The sequence below is a fragment of the Dama dama genome, chromosome 9, assembly GCF_033118175.1.
Source record: "Dama dama isolate Ldn47 chromosome 9, ASM3311817v1, whole genome shotgun sequence".
Taxonomy (NCBI): Eukaryota; Metazoa; Chordata; class Mammalia; order Artiodactyla; family Cervidae; genus Dama; species Dama dama.
Genome location: NC_083689.1, coordinates 65,824,167 through 65,840,293, shown reverse-complemented (window position 1 = coordinate 65,840,293; position 16,127 = coordinate 65,824,167). Strand labels below are relative to the sequence as shown.

Sequence of the window (16,127 nt, the reverse complement as noted above, 5' to 3'; positions counted from 1 at the left end):
AAAAAAAAAAGAAATGACTATAGCCTTATGTTAGTATGGTCCCTTTTCTTCACAGCACAGATTATGATCTGCAACTCTATTAATTCACTCATTAGTTTGCTTGGACGTTTTCAGAAATCTCTACTAGAAGAAAAGTTCACATAGGCAGAGACTTGGTCTTGTTGGTTCACTGATGTTTCTTCAAAGCCTAGAACACTGCTTGGTACACAGTAAGTCCTCAAGAAGTATTTATTGAATACAATAACACGAATCTCCAGTTTACAGATAAGAAAATGTGGATCTGAGAGTCTGAGTTACTTTCCCAAAGTTTTACAGACTTTCTTACAGGTGTGCCTGATTCTAAATCCTACTGCCTTTTGCTTCAGCAAGGTACTGTTAAAAATGAAGTGTCAGACAGCAGGCAGGGCTAGGTGATGAGCAGGTGTTGGATTCTATCATGGAGGCAATCAAAACCAAAAAGGCATACTGATCACACTTTCCCCCAGGAGCCCTGAATTTTCAATGGAACAAGATACTTGAGAAATCTATTGATCTCCCATTTTTGTTATGCTGTACAGGTGACGAGGATCAAAGGAGATTTGTACTTTTCTACACACGACCTTGCAACCTCAATTTGTATTTCCACCCAGATTCCCACAACTTTGCAGAATGCACTGCTCTGAGTGCCCAGACCTTACGTAATTTAGTGCCACCGTTTGTGACAGTTCTGCTTTCCCAGCTCCTTCCAATTCAGAGAAACGTCTCCCCTCCTCTCCTGCTCCCTGCTCAGGAAACCAGCACGCCCCACCCAGCTGTCCTCTCACTGAACGTCTGACAAGTACATTGGCCCACAGCCCGCGAAGGGGCGGGGCTTCTGTGTCGGGGGCTCTTCAAAAGGGATCCGAGGTCTGAGCAGTTTCTGAAGCACTATCCCTCTCCGGGCCTCCTTCCCCAAGTCTGTGCTTCCCTGCCTGCTTTCTTTTTCCTTTCTGGCTCAGCTTGGGACAGAAGCTCATTCCAGACGGGGCTCAGGTCTTGTGTTTTAATAGCAGTGATGGAAAAACATGAGAATGTTTCCTGGATCTACCAACAGGAGCTGGAAGATCCCTTCAAGAAATACCTGAACAATACGGATGACTACCTCGCTTTGCTCTGCGGGCCTCGTCGCAGCCACCTCTTCCTCCCGGTGACTGCGGTGTATGCTCTGATTTTTGTGGTGGGGGTCGTTGGCAATCTCCTGGTATGCCTGGTGATTCTTCGGCACCAGACGATGAAGACCCCCACCAATTATTACCTCTTCAGCTTGGCTGTCTCCGACCTCCTAGTCCTGCTTCTCGGGATGCCCCTGGAAGTCTATGAGATGTGGCACAACTACCCCTTCCTGTTTGGGCCGGTGGGCTGCTACTTCAAGACGGCCCTCTTCGAGACCGTGTGCTTCGCCTCCATCCTCAGCGTCACCACCGTCAGCGTGGAGCGCTACGTGGCTGTCCTCCACCCGTTCCGCGCCAAACTCAAGAGCACCCGGCGCCGGGCCCTCCGCATCCTTGGCATCGTCTGGGGCCTCTCTGTTCTCTTTTCTCTGCCCAACACCAGCATCCATGGCATCAAGCTCCACTACTTCCCCAACGGGTCCTTCGTCCCGGGCTCTGCCACCTGTACGGTCATAAAGCCCATGTGGATCTATAATTTCATTATCCAGGTCACCTCCTTCCTCTTCTACATCCTCCCCATGACAGTCATCAGTGTCCTCTACTACCTCATGGGGCTCAAGGTGAGTATCCAAGCTGGCTGCAACCCATAGGGTGGCGTGCCTTCTCTTTTCTCTGACTCAAAGTTCAGAGAAACACTTAGAACTGGAGAAATTCAGAACTGGAAGGGACCTTAGAGAAAAACAGGGTGAACTCAGAGGGGAAACTCAGAAGTTAACAGACTGGCTTTCAGTTGGACAGACAGTAACCACAGCTATAAATCATTTCCTTTAACTCACCTTTCATCATTCTTCTGTAACTGTAGTTCTCAAACCTAGGTATTCCTATAAATCACCTTGAAACTTTACCATAGGAACTGATGTGTGAGTCCCTTCCTACAGAGAAGTCTGATTCAGTAGGTCTGGGATAGAGCTTCATTTTAAATAGCACAAGGCAGCCACCCCTGGAGAGACTGTTTCATATCCTGTGGTTTCTTTCCTGCCCTCACCTGCTTTGCCTGCATTGAAATTTTCCTCTGCACCAACTTGGTCTGAATATAAAATAAACTATTCCTGTGTAGTTTATACTCCAAGACAGATAAACAGTTTTAAAGTCAGACACTTCCTTGTGGTGGTTGCTTTGATGCTTTCGTGGAAAATATCAGATTTAAATGCAAAAATATGGCCTGAGTGAGATCAACCTGGACAAGTGGAGTTTGAAGGACAAAGAGGTAAACAGAGTGCCTAAAATAGATTAGAAGACAGTGTGAATAATATATAGTTGGAATTAATAGAATATTATTACTTAGTTTGCAACATTTTATAATTAGAGTTTACCTTCATGTGCTTATGGTGATAAACTGATTTTTTTTTCTTTTTTTCTGGATCTAAATTATCTGAAACTGTTGTTTTGTTTTTAATGAAAGGAGAAGTGAGTCTATATGATTCCTTTCCTGGTATATTCTGCATCAAAAATCACAGAGAGGAAAACTAAACATGACAGTTTTATACTCATTTAAGGAGGTAGTTATGTAGGAAATAGTCATGAGACCATTTAGACTCCCAGGTATGAAGCTCATATATAAGATGCCTTTAGGTAATGTCACACAATTCTCTCCTGGAATTAGTTTTTGTATTTATAAAATGAGAAGTTTACATCAGATCTTATGTATCAGCACTCCTGATTGCTCTAACAGTCTATGGTTCCTTAGAAAAGGAAAAGGAAATCTTTGAGTGGAAGCAATGTGAGTTATAAATGAAAGGAAAACAAAACAGGCATCACATTCACACCCTATGTTGTAAGATGGCTCTGGTACCATGTATAATGTGATAATTAATATACTCCCATCTCAGTGCATCTCTGAGAAAACTGTGTGTCAAAAATGAGTGTTCCACAGGTCGTCCTTTTGAATAAATACTGTGCCTAAAGTGAATGGCAAAGCCTAAGGAGGAAGAACAGGTTTCAAGTACACAGGAGTAAATCTAATCAGGCAGAGAACTGTGCCTCCCGGTGGACTGGCCCCTGTAATTCCAGAGACATGTGTCAAACCAGACTAGCTCACAGTCACCATGTCTTTAGCAAGCCCTGTGCATTGCACTGTGGGGAAAGGACTTCTGCATGATTTCATGAGCCCTATGAGAAATATGCACCCCAAATGCACCAATACAATCTCTACTAACAGTGAACAATCACTTGTCTCGGGTCAGTTTGGAGGAACTATCTAGCTCTGAATAGGAAACACATGATTCCTCTTCCAAACAATTACTTTAAGTGTCACTTTGTTGTGCTGTCATGAACCTACTGCTCCCTGGTTATCAGGAGCTAGGTGATAGATAACAGCTAAGAAACCACGCTAGTTCGCTTTGTGTATGCAGCATCCTATTCTCAGGAAGGATGAGGTGTTACCCAGAGGACACTGGAAAGGAACTCTCTGCTTAGAACGTCTCTTCTATAGGAATTTAAAGATTTCTAGACTGGGGGTCAAAAGTAGACCCTAGTCTGTGACACTGGTCTCAAGCCCTTTGCACCTTTTGCTGTATTTTTGCCAGAAACATCCCTACTGCCCACCACCACAATCCTTTTTGCCTTTCTAACTCTCACTTATCCTTTAAGTCATACTTGACCCACACTTCCTCCAGGAAGTTCTCCCTGATTCCCTAACTGCCTGGTTCCCCTGTAGGTGCTCATGATTCCTAGTGATTTCCCATCATTGCATTTATCGCAATTTATAATTCTATACTTGTGGGTTCCTTAACTTCTTCCTCTCCAACTAGACTGTAAGCTCAATGAATGAATGAATGAGCCAAAATTTTTTCCTTTATTGTTGGACTTCGGCTTCTCTACCTTCAAAGCAGGAGACGTGGAAATATTATCTCAGAGGGCCTTTTTGATCTGAAAGATTTTAAAGAGATTTGATCAACTCTGATAAGTACTGATTCTCATGGCAAGTCTAAAGAGATGACTGAGTCTGGACAAATGCCTTCAGAAGGCAGAAAACCAAGACTGATGAAATCCCAGGAGCAAGAAAGAAGGAAGGGAGCCATATGTGTGCTCAAAATTGACCACTCAGAGCTGCTTCATCATTCCAGGACTCAAGTCTCCAATGAGCTGCTCTCTATGGTTCTAACATGATGGAGATGGAAAATAGCCAATCCCAGGGCAAGTCCCTTCCCATCTCCTGCATGCAGCATTAATGCTTGAACTGGAGAGGATGTATTATGAATAGCAGCAGAATTCAGCCAGGGCAAACAGGGTTAGACTGATTTTGTTTTTTTTTAATAAACAGATTTTGTTCAGATTGAGTAGATACTTACACAAAAGCTATAATTATATCTTGGTATCTAAAATTATATAAATGAACTCAAAAACTATATACATGAATCACTGGTAAAATGATTTTAATCAATATAAACAACTGATCGGGATTATCTGATTGATAGTCAACCCCATGTCTCCCTTCGCTTTTTATCATACATAGCTAAAAGGAGTGGAGTAGCAAGACTTCTGAACTTCCTACAGAGTGATAACAATTTTCCTCTCCTCTTTTTGTAACCTCACTTTTAAAATAAATGTTTAGTGGTGGGTGGGAATAATCAATAGGTAAATATATATTTGTTAAACATCTGAAGGGAAATGAAATTATTCAGCAAGAAATAATGCAGCATTTAATATTGGCTAAACAAGTTGTTTGGATTCTATTATGCTATGTTAACCCCTTCAAATTCTGTTGAAACCATGTGTAACATGTATAAATATTCTTTCTTAATCTTCTTCTAGTTGAATAGTTGTGTCACTGTAACCTAAGAAAGCCAAAATGCAAGTAATGATTAATACACACATGAATTTTCTTTTCAGTGCAAACTACACTGAAAAAGAAGCCTGTTCCTAAAAGGATTGTGCGAGCCATTTGCCAGCTGTTTGATTTAAGGAAACTGTTCCCTGGAGTAGAAAAATTTCTAATGAGAACTGTTGAATGCACCCAGGGAAGTGACTAATAGATCTTAATAATCTTTCATTGTTCTTGATTACAGACTGGAATCAAATAATGGAATAACTATTGTAATAAGGACAAATGTTTTAAATGGTATGAAATAATCAGAAACTTTAGTAGATTTAATTGAAGGTGAGTTAGAAAGATTTGTAGTTTGATTTATTGCTCTAAACTTAAACACAAGTGTTTCTCTTCTCAGTGTATCTGGATCCTTATTTGTGTCAACACAGGTATAGCTTGTGGGTGAGTGGTACCATGAGAAGAATTTCTAGAAGGGACTCCATAATACAGATGAGTGGACCCACAGCTATAAATAAATATTTCATGAAAATTTATTATGCCTTTTGAGTAAACTCAGGACAATAATCAGAATCACAATACATGATTTTTTTTTTCTTTTGGCCACACCACATGGCTTGCAGGATCTCAGTTCCCTGACCGAGGACTGAACCCTGGCCACAGCAGTGAAAGCCCAAGAATCCTAACCATGAGGCCACCAGGGAACTCCCAGAATCACAATACATAATTTACTGAGTATCATGTGCCAGCCATTGAGTTAAGAACTCTACCTGCATTGTTCTGTTTTACTCTTATATTCCTGGGAAGCCCTTATTCTTATATAAATAAGTTCTTATCATCTTTAGTTCCTTCTCATTTATTCCTAATAACTTCACAATATTTCCCCCTATTTCTTTCCAAGTTCTAGATGACTGCAAAGGGTCAAATTTCATGGAACCTTAGTCCCCTACTTTCTGAAGGCACAGGAATATGTAGAGAACACCAATATATTCAAGATGGCCAAGTTTATTAATCATCCACGGCAGTGCAGCGTGGAGAGCTACCTGACTTCGAGGAGCATATCTGTCTTTTAGGAAGACAGGATATTGATTTGTTGAACTTTGGAGGCAACTTTTAATGATCCTTTCTTCCAAGTCTTATTTAATTTTAAATACCTTCTCTAAAATACTTTGTAAAAACACCATCTAGCCCAGGAAGGTCATTGATTATTATAGAAGTCTAAGTCTGTTCCATTGTTACACAGACCACACTAATTTCTTCTTTAGCTGGAACTGAAATATGTCTCCTTATAACTCAATCAATTGATCCTAATCTACACAGGTTATAAAAACAGGTTGAATTTTCCTCCCACTGACGGCCTCAGTTTGTCAGGACTTTCCACACTGCGAAGAGGAAACTCCAACTCAATCTGACTAAATACAAGATGGAGCACAGACCTGAAAAATCCAGAGGTAGAGCTGGCTCTTGGGGAAGATTAATCTAGTAGGACACACAGTGACAGCAAGGATCTAGCTTTATTTCTGTTTCTTTGCTCTTCTGTCTGTGGTGTTGGTTTCAACCTCGAAATCTGCATAGCAGCCCATTGGTGGCTCCAAGCACATTCCTCATGGTGAGGAGGAAAAAAAAACAAACAAGCAAACAACTCTCCCTGGCAGTTCCAATAAAAGAGGAATGAAACTTTCATTCCTAAAAATATAAGTATCTGAAATCTCATTGGTCTCAATCATCCAACCACTCTGACTGAAGGGATTTCCCTGGCGGCTCAGTGGTAAAGAACCTGTCTACCAATGCAGGAGACATGGGTTCTATCCCTGGAGAAATGGTCACCCAATTCAGTATTCTTGCTGGGAAATCCCATGGACAGAGGAGCCTGGCAGGCTACAGTCTATTGGTAGCAAAAGAGTCGAACATGACTGAGCAACTAAACAACAATAACAAAAGCAAATCTGTATCCGGAGATGGGATCATTCAGATCCAAATTAATGACTATGAACTGGAGAATGAATAAATTCCCTAAAGGAAAATCAGGGCACTATTTTTAAGAGAAGGGAGAATAAGCACTATACTATCTTCTAGATATCTGATAGTAATTTATTATGAGTCCTTAAAGCTTCTTTTATCTGGCTGAACATCCCCACAAACTTGAAATACAGAAAGAGAAAAAAAAAATTCACAACTAGACAAATGATGTAGATCTTCGGTGCTATTGAGGTTCAGAGGAAGAAAGTGATAATGGTCTACAGTTGCCACAAAAGTCTCCCAGGAGTAGGTGGCACTTAATTGGGTGAGAGAGGCTGTATGTACAGGAAATGTTAATATTTGAAATTTTCAGATGCTACTTTACAGATCACCATATCTGCCAGTAAGGAGAAGTTATTTTAACATCTAAACTCAGAAACATATGAGCCTTTATGGATAGTATTTGTAAAACAGAGTCTTCCAAATTGTGCTTCTCAAGATGGTACCAGGTATTCCACTGAAAAGGGTTGGGAAGGGTATTGTTTAGTCTAAGAAGCACTATCCCCTGAGAGGATAAGAGATGTGGGATGTGGAAGGTGGAGGTGGAGGAAAGATGATACACTCTCTCCCGTGAGGATGAATTATACCTATTAGCATTTTGAGGCTCAAAGAAGACCCACAATAAAGACTATAAAGATCATGAAGCAGAAATAATGCCTGTTTCTGTTTTCTACTGCCTATCCATCTCATAGCTGAGGGGTTTCATTCAAATAGATGTCTAATAAGTATATAATAAACAAATGAATGAATGGAAAAGTCTAACTTTTTAACTTTAGGAATTTTTTTTTCATGGAATGTCTATTAATAAACTACAAAACAACAGTTTTACAGAATAGTATAGGTTAAATGAAAGTGAAAGTGTTAGTCACTCAGTTGTGCCTGACTCTTATAGATCCCATGGACTGTAGTCCACCAGGCTTCTCTGTCCATAGAATTCTCCAGGTAAGAATACTGGAGTGGGTTGCCACTCTTCTCCAGAGGATCCTCCCGACCCAGGGATCAAACCCAGGTCTCCTGCATTGCAGGCGGATTCTTTACCATCTGAGCCACCAGGGAAGCCCATGGGACAAATGGTTGCCTGTAACTTGGCCACAACCATCTATACAGTTGAGTTAGGTGAACTGAGTCCAGTTCCCCTCCAACTTATTATTAAACATTTAGCTAATTCTTAACATTTCTCTGGGGTTTCCCTGGTAGCTCAGCTGGTAAAGAATCCACATGCAATGCAGGAGACCCCAATTCGATTTCTCGGTCAGGAAGATCCTCTAGAGAAGGAAGGGATAGGCTGCCCACTCCAGTATTCTTGGGCTGCCCTGATGGTTCAGACAGTAAAGAATCCACCTGCAATTCAGAAGACCTGGGTTCCATCCCTGGATGGGAAGATCCCCTGGAGAAGGAATAAGCTATCCACGCCAGTATTTTGGCCTCGAGAATTCCGTGGACAGAGGAGCCTGGCAGGCTACAGTCCATGGGGTTGTAAAGAATCGCACATGACTGAGTGACTTTCACTTTCACTTTACATTTCTCTTAGTTTTTTTTTTTTAACTCACAAAATGAGTGTTAGACTCATACTTCTTAAATCTTAATGGGAGGAAAAACCATTTCCCTTTCTTTATATCTCTTTGCATTTCCCTTGCAGCTGAAGAAAGACCAACACCTTGAGGCAGATAAAGCGACTGCAAATATTCAAAGACCATCCAGAAAATCAGTCACTAAAATGCTGTGTGAGTCCTCTATTTTGTAACTGTTTGTTTGTTGAAAGAAAGCAGTTATATTTGGTATGACTAAGTGTTGCTGGTATCAGATCAAAATTCTCTTCAAGCAAAATATCATGTCCTGTTCTTCCATGGCTTACTCAAGCATCTGGGGCCTACCTATTTTGTTCTGTTTTAAAGAACTCAGAACAAACACTAAACTGCATCCATTATAATACACTCTGTTCAGTTTTTCGTAAATCATACCCACTCTCAGAGCCTTCGAGTGTCTCTTTTCCCTTTTAAAATAAGCAGGTGGTTCTTAACCTATTTTGTATTATGAGTTTCTTTAAAAGTATTATGGAAACAGTGAATTTTCCACTCAGAAGATACGTAAATGAGCATCCATCAAATGTTTGATAGTCCATTTCAGGGGATCACAAAACCCTCTGATACCAAGCTTGGACTTCATGAAATCTTTTATTTCCAGAATAAGAACAGCTGGTTAAGAATATTATAAGCAGTCATTCCTCCTATGACATAGCATGATTTTATATAAACAGTACTCTCTTTTATATAGATAAGAATTTAAAACAAAATCCAGGCATTGATCCACACTCTCCCAAAAGAATGTTATAAAAATACAAGATCCAGCACTAGTCTAACAAGATAGTGATCAATTAAAGAAAGGAGGTTTATGATATACTTTCCAACTCAAAATGTGAGGTTTAGAAGAAAAAAAAATCTTCAAGGATAATATGCATATGAAACATTCAACTGCAACTATGTGATATATATGAACAACAAAACCTGTGAGGTCACTAAAATACGTCTTTTCAGCTCTACTAATCATCTTCTTGGAAACTGTTTACCACCTGTTAGCACCTGACCTTCTCTACCAAGCAATCTAGTCCCTTCAGTATTTCTCTCCCTTCCTTTTTGAACATAATCTTTCACTAGGAGACTTGAAGTGTACTCACACTAAAGTTACAATGATAAAATATATTGTTAACCCTTTGCCTTTTGCAAGCAGAGGGTTTAATTTTAACAGGAATTAAAATTTTTAACTAGAGGAAGTTGTAGACACTAGTAAGCAGATTAGGGACATTTTCTTCAAAGGTAAATTCAGAAGAATCTTTCAAACAATCCTGAAACCACATAAGGCATGCAGACAACTTACTCTGAGTATATTTAGTACCAATGGGAAACATATGTACTGTTTACTATGAAACACATCAAATATGCTCATGAGTTCAGAGAACTGTAAAGTGAACACCAAAGTACCCATCATCCAGCTTTAAAAGTTATCAGTGCATAGCTAATCTTGCTTCCTCTACATCTCTCTCTCTCCTTTAGCCCCTACAAGATTATTTTGAAGTAGATCTCAAAAGAAAAAGAAGGAAAAGTATTTTACAACTCCAGGAGAGAAGAAAAATCATACATATTTATATTATGGAGATTAAATGCCCTATAGAGAAACTCTGGTAGCACCAGTCTCTGTCTGGGGAGCTGAAAATAAGAAACTAGAAGGTGCAACTTCCTGTGAATCTGTAATGATTTAAAAACAAAAAGTAAAAACAAACATAAAGCAACAGGAAGGAATTCTGTGCCCTAGCAATTTATAATAGACACATCCCCATTCCAATCCAGAGATGCTTATAGTATGTTCATGGTTGTTCAATCTTTCTCTTTTCCCTGACTTCTTGCAGAATTTTAAATGATTAAAATCATAAAAACTTCTATTTTTTCTAGAATAACAATATAAATTCATACTGCACTTCATAGTTTATTAATCTATAACTTCGAAGAACACGGACTTCCTTGAGCACAATCATTTTACTTACATATCCAGTTTATGTGGTTACAGCAGTCTCCTGGCAATAATTTATGTTCCACAGTAGAATGTTTTCAGAACTTTGAATGCATTCAATACTATTTTAATACCTTAAAGGAAACTTACATTATACAAGAAATCTTGTACAACCATTTGGGAACCTGATTCTCAATCCTATAAAATTCATTATTATGTTTACATATTCTGTGTAGAAGTTCTGTAGGATCTAGTGACCTTTAGGAAGTATAACTTAACAAAGATGCAGGGCAAATGCTAGCAGGAACTCAGAGGGAGTTGTATACCTCTTCTTGCTCTCACTGCCTTCTTCTCTCCCCTTCATCCTCCTTTTCCAGTTGTCTTGGTGTTAGTGTTTGCTATCTGCTGGGCCCCATTCCACATCGATCGGCTCTTCTTCAGCTTTGTGGAGGAGTGGACTGAACCTCTGGCTGCTGTGTTCAATCTCATCCATGTGGTGTCAGGTAAAAGTATAGATCCTTTGCATGCATCACAAGTGTTCAGGTAGTTGCAGCTTTTTCATCTTGCTTAGAGCAAGTAGGTTCTATCTGTATATAGCAATGTATCATGGAGATTTGCCATGCATATATACATATAATGAAGACATTTGATTTTTATTGTATTTAAATATTTAATACTTAAATATCATTCAGTATTAAATATTGATTAAATAGGTTACTGACTCAAAAGAAATATACCATATTACTACTTTAGACACTATTTTATGAAAACCCTCAACTCTAAACATGATGATCACAGGAGGAAAATGGTCTAAGGAATGATTCCTTTGGTTTTTCTGCCAATGGCCATGGGATTTAATTGGTTCTTATTTATTAAACATCCATGTCCCTGAAACCCAGTATTGTCTTCTGCAAGTGTTATATCCTCCTGAAAGCCAGCCAAAGGGCATTCATGGGACATCAATTTCTGCTTTTAGGCCACTTTAACGCTGCTCATTAAGGACATCACAGACTATGGTGGAGAGTGGTGGAAAGGTTGCTGAATCAGAGGGCCTGGATTTGGATCTCAATACCATTAATATTCTTAGCAATATGCAAATCATGGATTCCTTCTTTCCCAAGTTTCCTCAACTATAATATGGCAATAATGCCTATTCTATACACACCTTAGGCTGATGCATGCTAAGTCACTTCAGTCATGTCCAACTCTTTGCGACCCCATGGACTGTAGCCTTTCAGGCTCCTCTGTCCATGGAATTTTCCAGGTAAGAAAACTGGAGCGGGTTGCCATTTCCTACTCCAGGGGATCTTCCCAATCTAGGGATCAAACTGCATCTCTTACATTTCCTGCATTGACAAGTGGGTTCTTAACCACTAGCACCACCTGGAAAGCCCACAGGCTGATGGTGAGAAGCAAATAAAATAATAGCTATTAAAGAACTTTTTAAACTATAGTAGATCTGTCTATGACTATCACAAATTTGTAAAGTAAACATTATCATCAACATTTTATTGTTAAAGAAACAGTTCCACAAAAAAGAAATGACTTGTCCAAAGATAATGCGCAAATAGTAAAATTAAGATTCAGGCTTGAGTCACCTAACTTCAAGTTCAGGGTTCCTTCCTCTCAAATGCGGCGAAGGATGGCCCCCCCCTCCAAGTCTTTCTTTCTCAGTTAGTGTAACTGTTAGCCTTAAGTTCAGACCACTTTTATCCCTCTACCTCCTCTAGTCACTGGCTGGTTCTACAAGCTCTTTATCAAAGACAAGGACATCATTATGGAGGAAAGATAAGAGCAATTTGTAAAAATTAAAGTCCAGATGTGCACAGAGCAATAACATTCTATGTATACTGAGTACCATATATATTATCTGTTTTCTACCACCACTTACTTTTTTTTTTATTCAGCAGGGCTTGTGTACAGCCTATATCTGAACATTAGGACATTCCTCCATGTTAAACTATTTATTATTCTGGACAATATCTCAAAAATGTTTATAGCTCTGATCTTTGTGGTTTGTCTGAGAAATAGAAGTGTTTAAATAATAAACACACTACTATAGATATAATAGATAACTAATAAAGACCTACTGTGTAGCACAGGGATTCTATGGAATACTCTGTATAGGTGTATATGGGAATAGAATTTTTTTAAAAAGGATATATGTATATGCATAATTGATTTGCTTTGCTCTATACCTGAAACCAACACAACATTGTAAATCAACTATACTTCAATAAAAAAGTGTTTTAAATAAGATAAATTATTCTTAAAAAAAAATTGGAAAACACACAAGATCACATGAGGCTTCACTAGTTGATTACACTTTTCCAGAGGCATCAAGACAACCACTTTAAGATTCCCAAGTCGTGGCATTTACAACACAATAACATTTTCCTATTAAGATATAATTTTTCCCTCCCCGACCCTACCAACCAGATGATATCTAAACCTCTTAAAATGCTATGCCCAAAACGCCCCCAACTTGCCTTCCAACCCTCAGATTATAGTATTTTCAAGTCAGTGAATTAGGGGTTTCTGCACATCCTGCATTATTCTTGCACAATAATTGTTCCCGCCTCAGTACACTGGTGCATGCTGTTCCTTCTACCTCTCTTCCACTCCTCTCTTGAGACCCCTTCCTCTCCTCCCCAATGTCTCCTATCCATTTCATGGTCTGGTTAGAGTCCAGTCACCCCATTATTGTGAAGGTGATTTGTCATGATCATTAGAGTTTTTGTGCTTATGTGAATTTCCATAACATGACCGTTAGTATCACATATTTTGCTCTTTTCTTAACAGATACTGTTAGGTATCATCCTCTTGTTAATTACTGAAATCAGGCATAAATCTTATCTCTGTAATACTATTCTAAATCTTTGGAGAACAAAGTCTAAATCCACTACCTTCCAGTGTGCCTCAAAGTCACATAATAAAAGTTCAATCAGTATTTCCTTATTGAACAAATTGACAGTGTACAGAAATGCACCCCCCTCCCCCACAGGTCCGCAGACATTCCTCCCTGGGTTTCCTAGATGGCTCAGTGGTAAATAATTCCCTGCAATGCAGGAAACTTGGGTTAGATCTCTGGGTCAGGAAGATCCTATGGAGGAGGGCATGGCAACCCACTCCAGTATTTTTGCCTGGGAAATCCCATGGACAGGGGAGACTGGCGGGCTGTAGTCCATACAGTTGCAAAAGAGTCAGATAGGACTTTGAGACTAAACAACAACATTTCTCTGTGCCCAATTCTGTCCACAGGCAAATGGCCCTCTATGTGTCCTGGACTATATAAATGAGAATGACAATGAATGTGTTGAGGATAGCATCTATCACTTGTTTTATATTCTTATTCTCAACCCTTCTGTGGACAGTACCTCAATTTAATCCTCACAATGAACCAGGGAGGTGGGTTAAAATAGTATTATCATCTCCATTTTACAAAGAACAAGAAATTGAAGTGCCTGTTCTGTCCAGGGTCACAGAATAAGCAAGGGCCAAGATCAGAAACTTAAGTCCTCTGATTCTTCAGGCTCCCATGGGCCATGGGGAAATAAAATAGGATATGGTGATAAATGAAAAGTGTGTATCAACCAAGAAAATGGCAGTGTATAAGGCATTTGGTGGAGAAAACAAATGTGAAACAATACAAGAATTCATTAAGGTTGGAAATAAGGTGGGAAGAGCCATCAAGGGGAAGGAATTGGCAGGAAAAGGACACTGGGGAATGCTTCTTTGAAGAGCTATTTGGCATCATAAGGAGTCTTAACAGAGATTATGCCTTGACTGATTTACTATTCCTCCATTACTTTCAGTTTCAAATGATAGATTGAAGCATAAGATAAAAGCATCTCTTTCCTCTGATACTTAAGCATCTCTCGTTAATGCTATGGGAACATGTTCTTTAATTAAACAAGTGGGGATCAAAGGAAGTTGCTGAACATCTCAGAGAGATCCCATGCCAGCTTAAATTTTTCCAAGACTCTTTAATCTTCCTAGGTTTGGTTCCTAAAGTACACAGGTGGTAGATCTGTTCAGAGCATTTTGTATTCTCAATTAGAGTCTTGTATATATTATCACTTCCAAAAGAGGCAATCAAAGGGACCTGAGACCTTTATTAAATATTTATGCTTCTCTGTGTGGTGCCTCCCCCTCAGTTTTTCCTCAGCCTATCTCTTAACCCTCTGCATTCCAGGTGTCTTCTTCTACCTGAGCTCAGCGGTCAACCCCATTATCTACAACCTGCTCTCTCTCCGCTTCCAAGCAGCATTCCGGACCGTGATCCCTCCTTCCTGCCAACAGCAGCACTCCCATAACCACTCACCAGGGCCATCTGTGCAGCGGAACATCTTCCTGACAGAATGTCACCTTGTGGAGCTGACTGAGGATGCAGGACCCCAGTTCCCTTGTCAGCTGTCCGTCTTCAGCTCTCACCTTCCCACAGCCCTCTGTACTGGACAGGCACTGAGAAAGGAACTCTCAAAGAGTTGACATCCCTGTGTGGTTCTGTATGCTTGAGGTGTGGGGGGATATCCCATAATTTATGCCTTCTTATATGATATTAAAGAGGTAAAATGACTCTTGGAACTTAGATATCCAATTCTAGCTTTTCCCCCAACAAATGTGAAAATTGATACTTAAATCTTGATTTAAAACCCAGAACCTCTTGATTTTTAGTTAGCTTTCCACTGTCTTAACTGCTTCATGTCCTTCACTAGTCCATGAAAAGAGCATGACTAACAAGTCACAGCACCTATACTTTGAGTCATTCTCACAATCGGGAATGATTTGTCTTGCTATTCACACTCTGAGTCAGGCTGTCATTCTTACAACCAGTGGTCCCTATGAGCCACAGAGGGAGACATGGAAATGCTGTTAATGTAATTTGAGGGGCCCATGCCAGTTCTTCCACAGCAATCTGTACCCTGCTTCATACGGTTCAATTACAATGTGATTCCTTGGAGTCCTGAAGCCTTTGACTTAAAGAGTCCTGGTAACATAAGAATGCTCTTCAGAATTATTATTCCCACCATTCTTTTAATGATCCACAAGTCATTATCAGTCATTTCTCACCAGGGATGAAATCAGATACAAGTTCCACTTGGAGCAGAAAGGGAAGAAAGAGAATATGGTGGAAGGTCCAAAGAGTCAACCTATACTACTTGTTTTCATCATTTGGTCTAGACCTGGATTTCTATTAACTTGTGTCATAAAGAGATGTATGTCTACTGTCTCATAAAAAGGACAAGTCAAGTGATAACTACTAGTTTCAAACTCATGACTTTTCCTACTCAATCCTTCATTGCCTCTATAGCCCTCATCACTCCTATAGTGGACGCCATTGCATCGTCACAACTACTATGCATTTCTACTCAAGTTCAATTACTTGCTCTTATGAAGTCACACCCCAGTTTCCCTAACTGCATATGTTTGCTTACAGAATGCTCTCTATACCTCCAATCTTCATCAGATGTGATCCTATCCATTCTTCAATATCTAGCTGATTGTGGTACCTCTTCCATGAAGCCTTGCTTGATTTATTCAAATAGGAGTATAATCTGACTTTTCTATCAGTTTATGTATCTTAAGCTTTTCCTTCAGCCTGCTTTGTATTTCCATGGTTTATATTCTTCCTTTGCTAGAATGTA

The 16,127-nt window shown here is 39.6% G+C and overlaps 1 protein-coding gene across 1 annotated transcript; it reads left to right on the top strand.

The window, feature by feature from the left end:
• Positions 1-1,030: 1,030 nt before the first annotated feature.
• NMUR2 (neuromedin U receptor 2) lies at positions 1,031-14,970 on the top strand. The gene is made up of 4 exons (XM_061149464.1): positions 1,031-1,750; positions 8,615-8,699; positions 10,857-10,982; positions 14,675-14,970. Exons 1-4 carry the CDS (start codon positions 1,034-1,036, stop codon positions 14,968-14,970), a joined length of 1,224 nt encoding a protein of 407 aa, XP_061005447.1. The 5' UTR covers positions 1,031-1,033.
• Positions 14,971-16,127: the final 1,157 nt, after the last annotated feature.

Excerpts from the sequence above, each read along its gene's own strand:
- NMUR2 (XM_061149464.1), top strand. The coding sequence starts at position 1,034 with ATGGAAAAACATGAGAATGTTTCCTGGATCTACCAACAGGAGCTGGAA. Across the intron at positions 1,751-8,614 it reads ACTACCTCATGGGGCTCAAG|CTGAAGAAAGACCAACACCT; the intron begins GTGAGTATCCAA and ends TTTCCCTTGCAG. Across the intron at positions 8,700-10,856 it reads ATCAGTCACTAAAATGCTGT|TTGTCTTGGTGTTAGTGTTT; the intron begins GTGAGTCCTCTA and ends CTCCTTTTCCAG.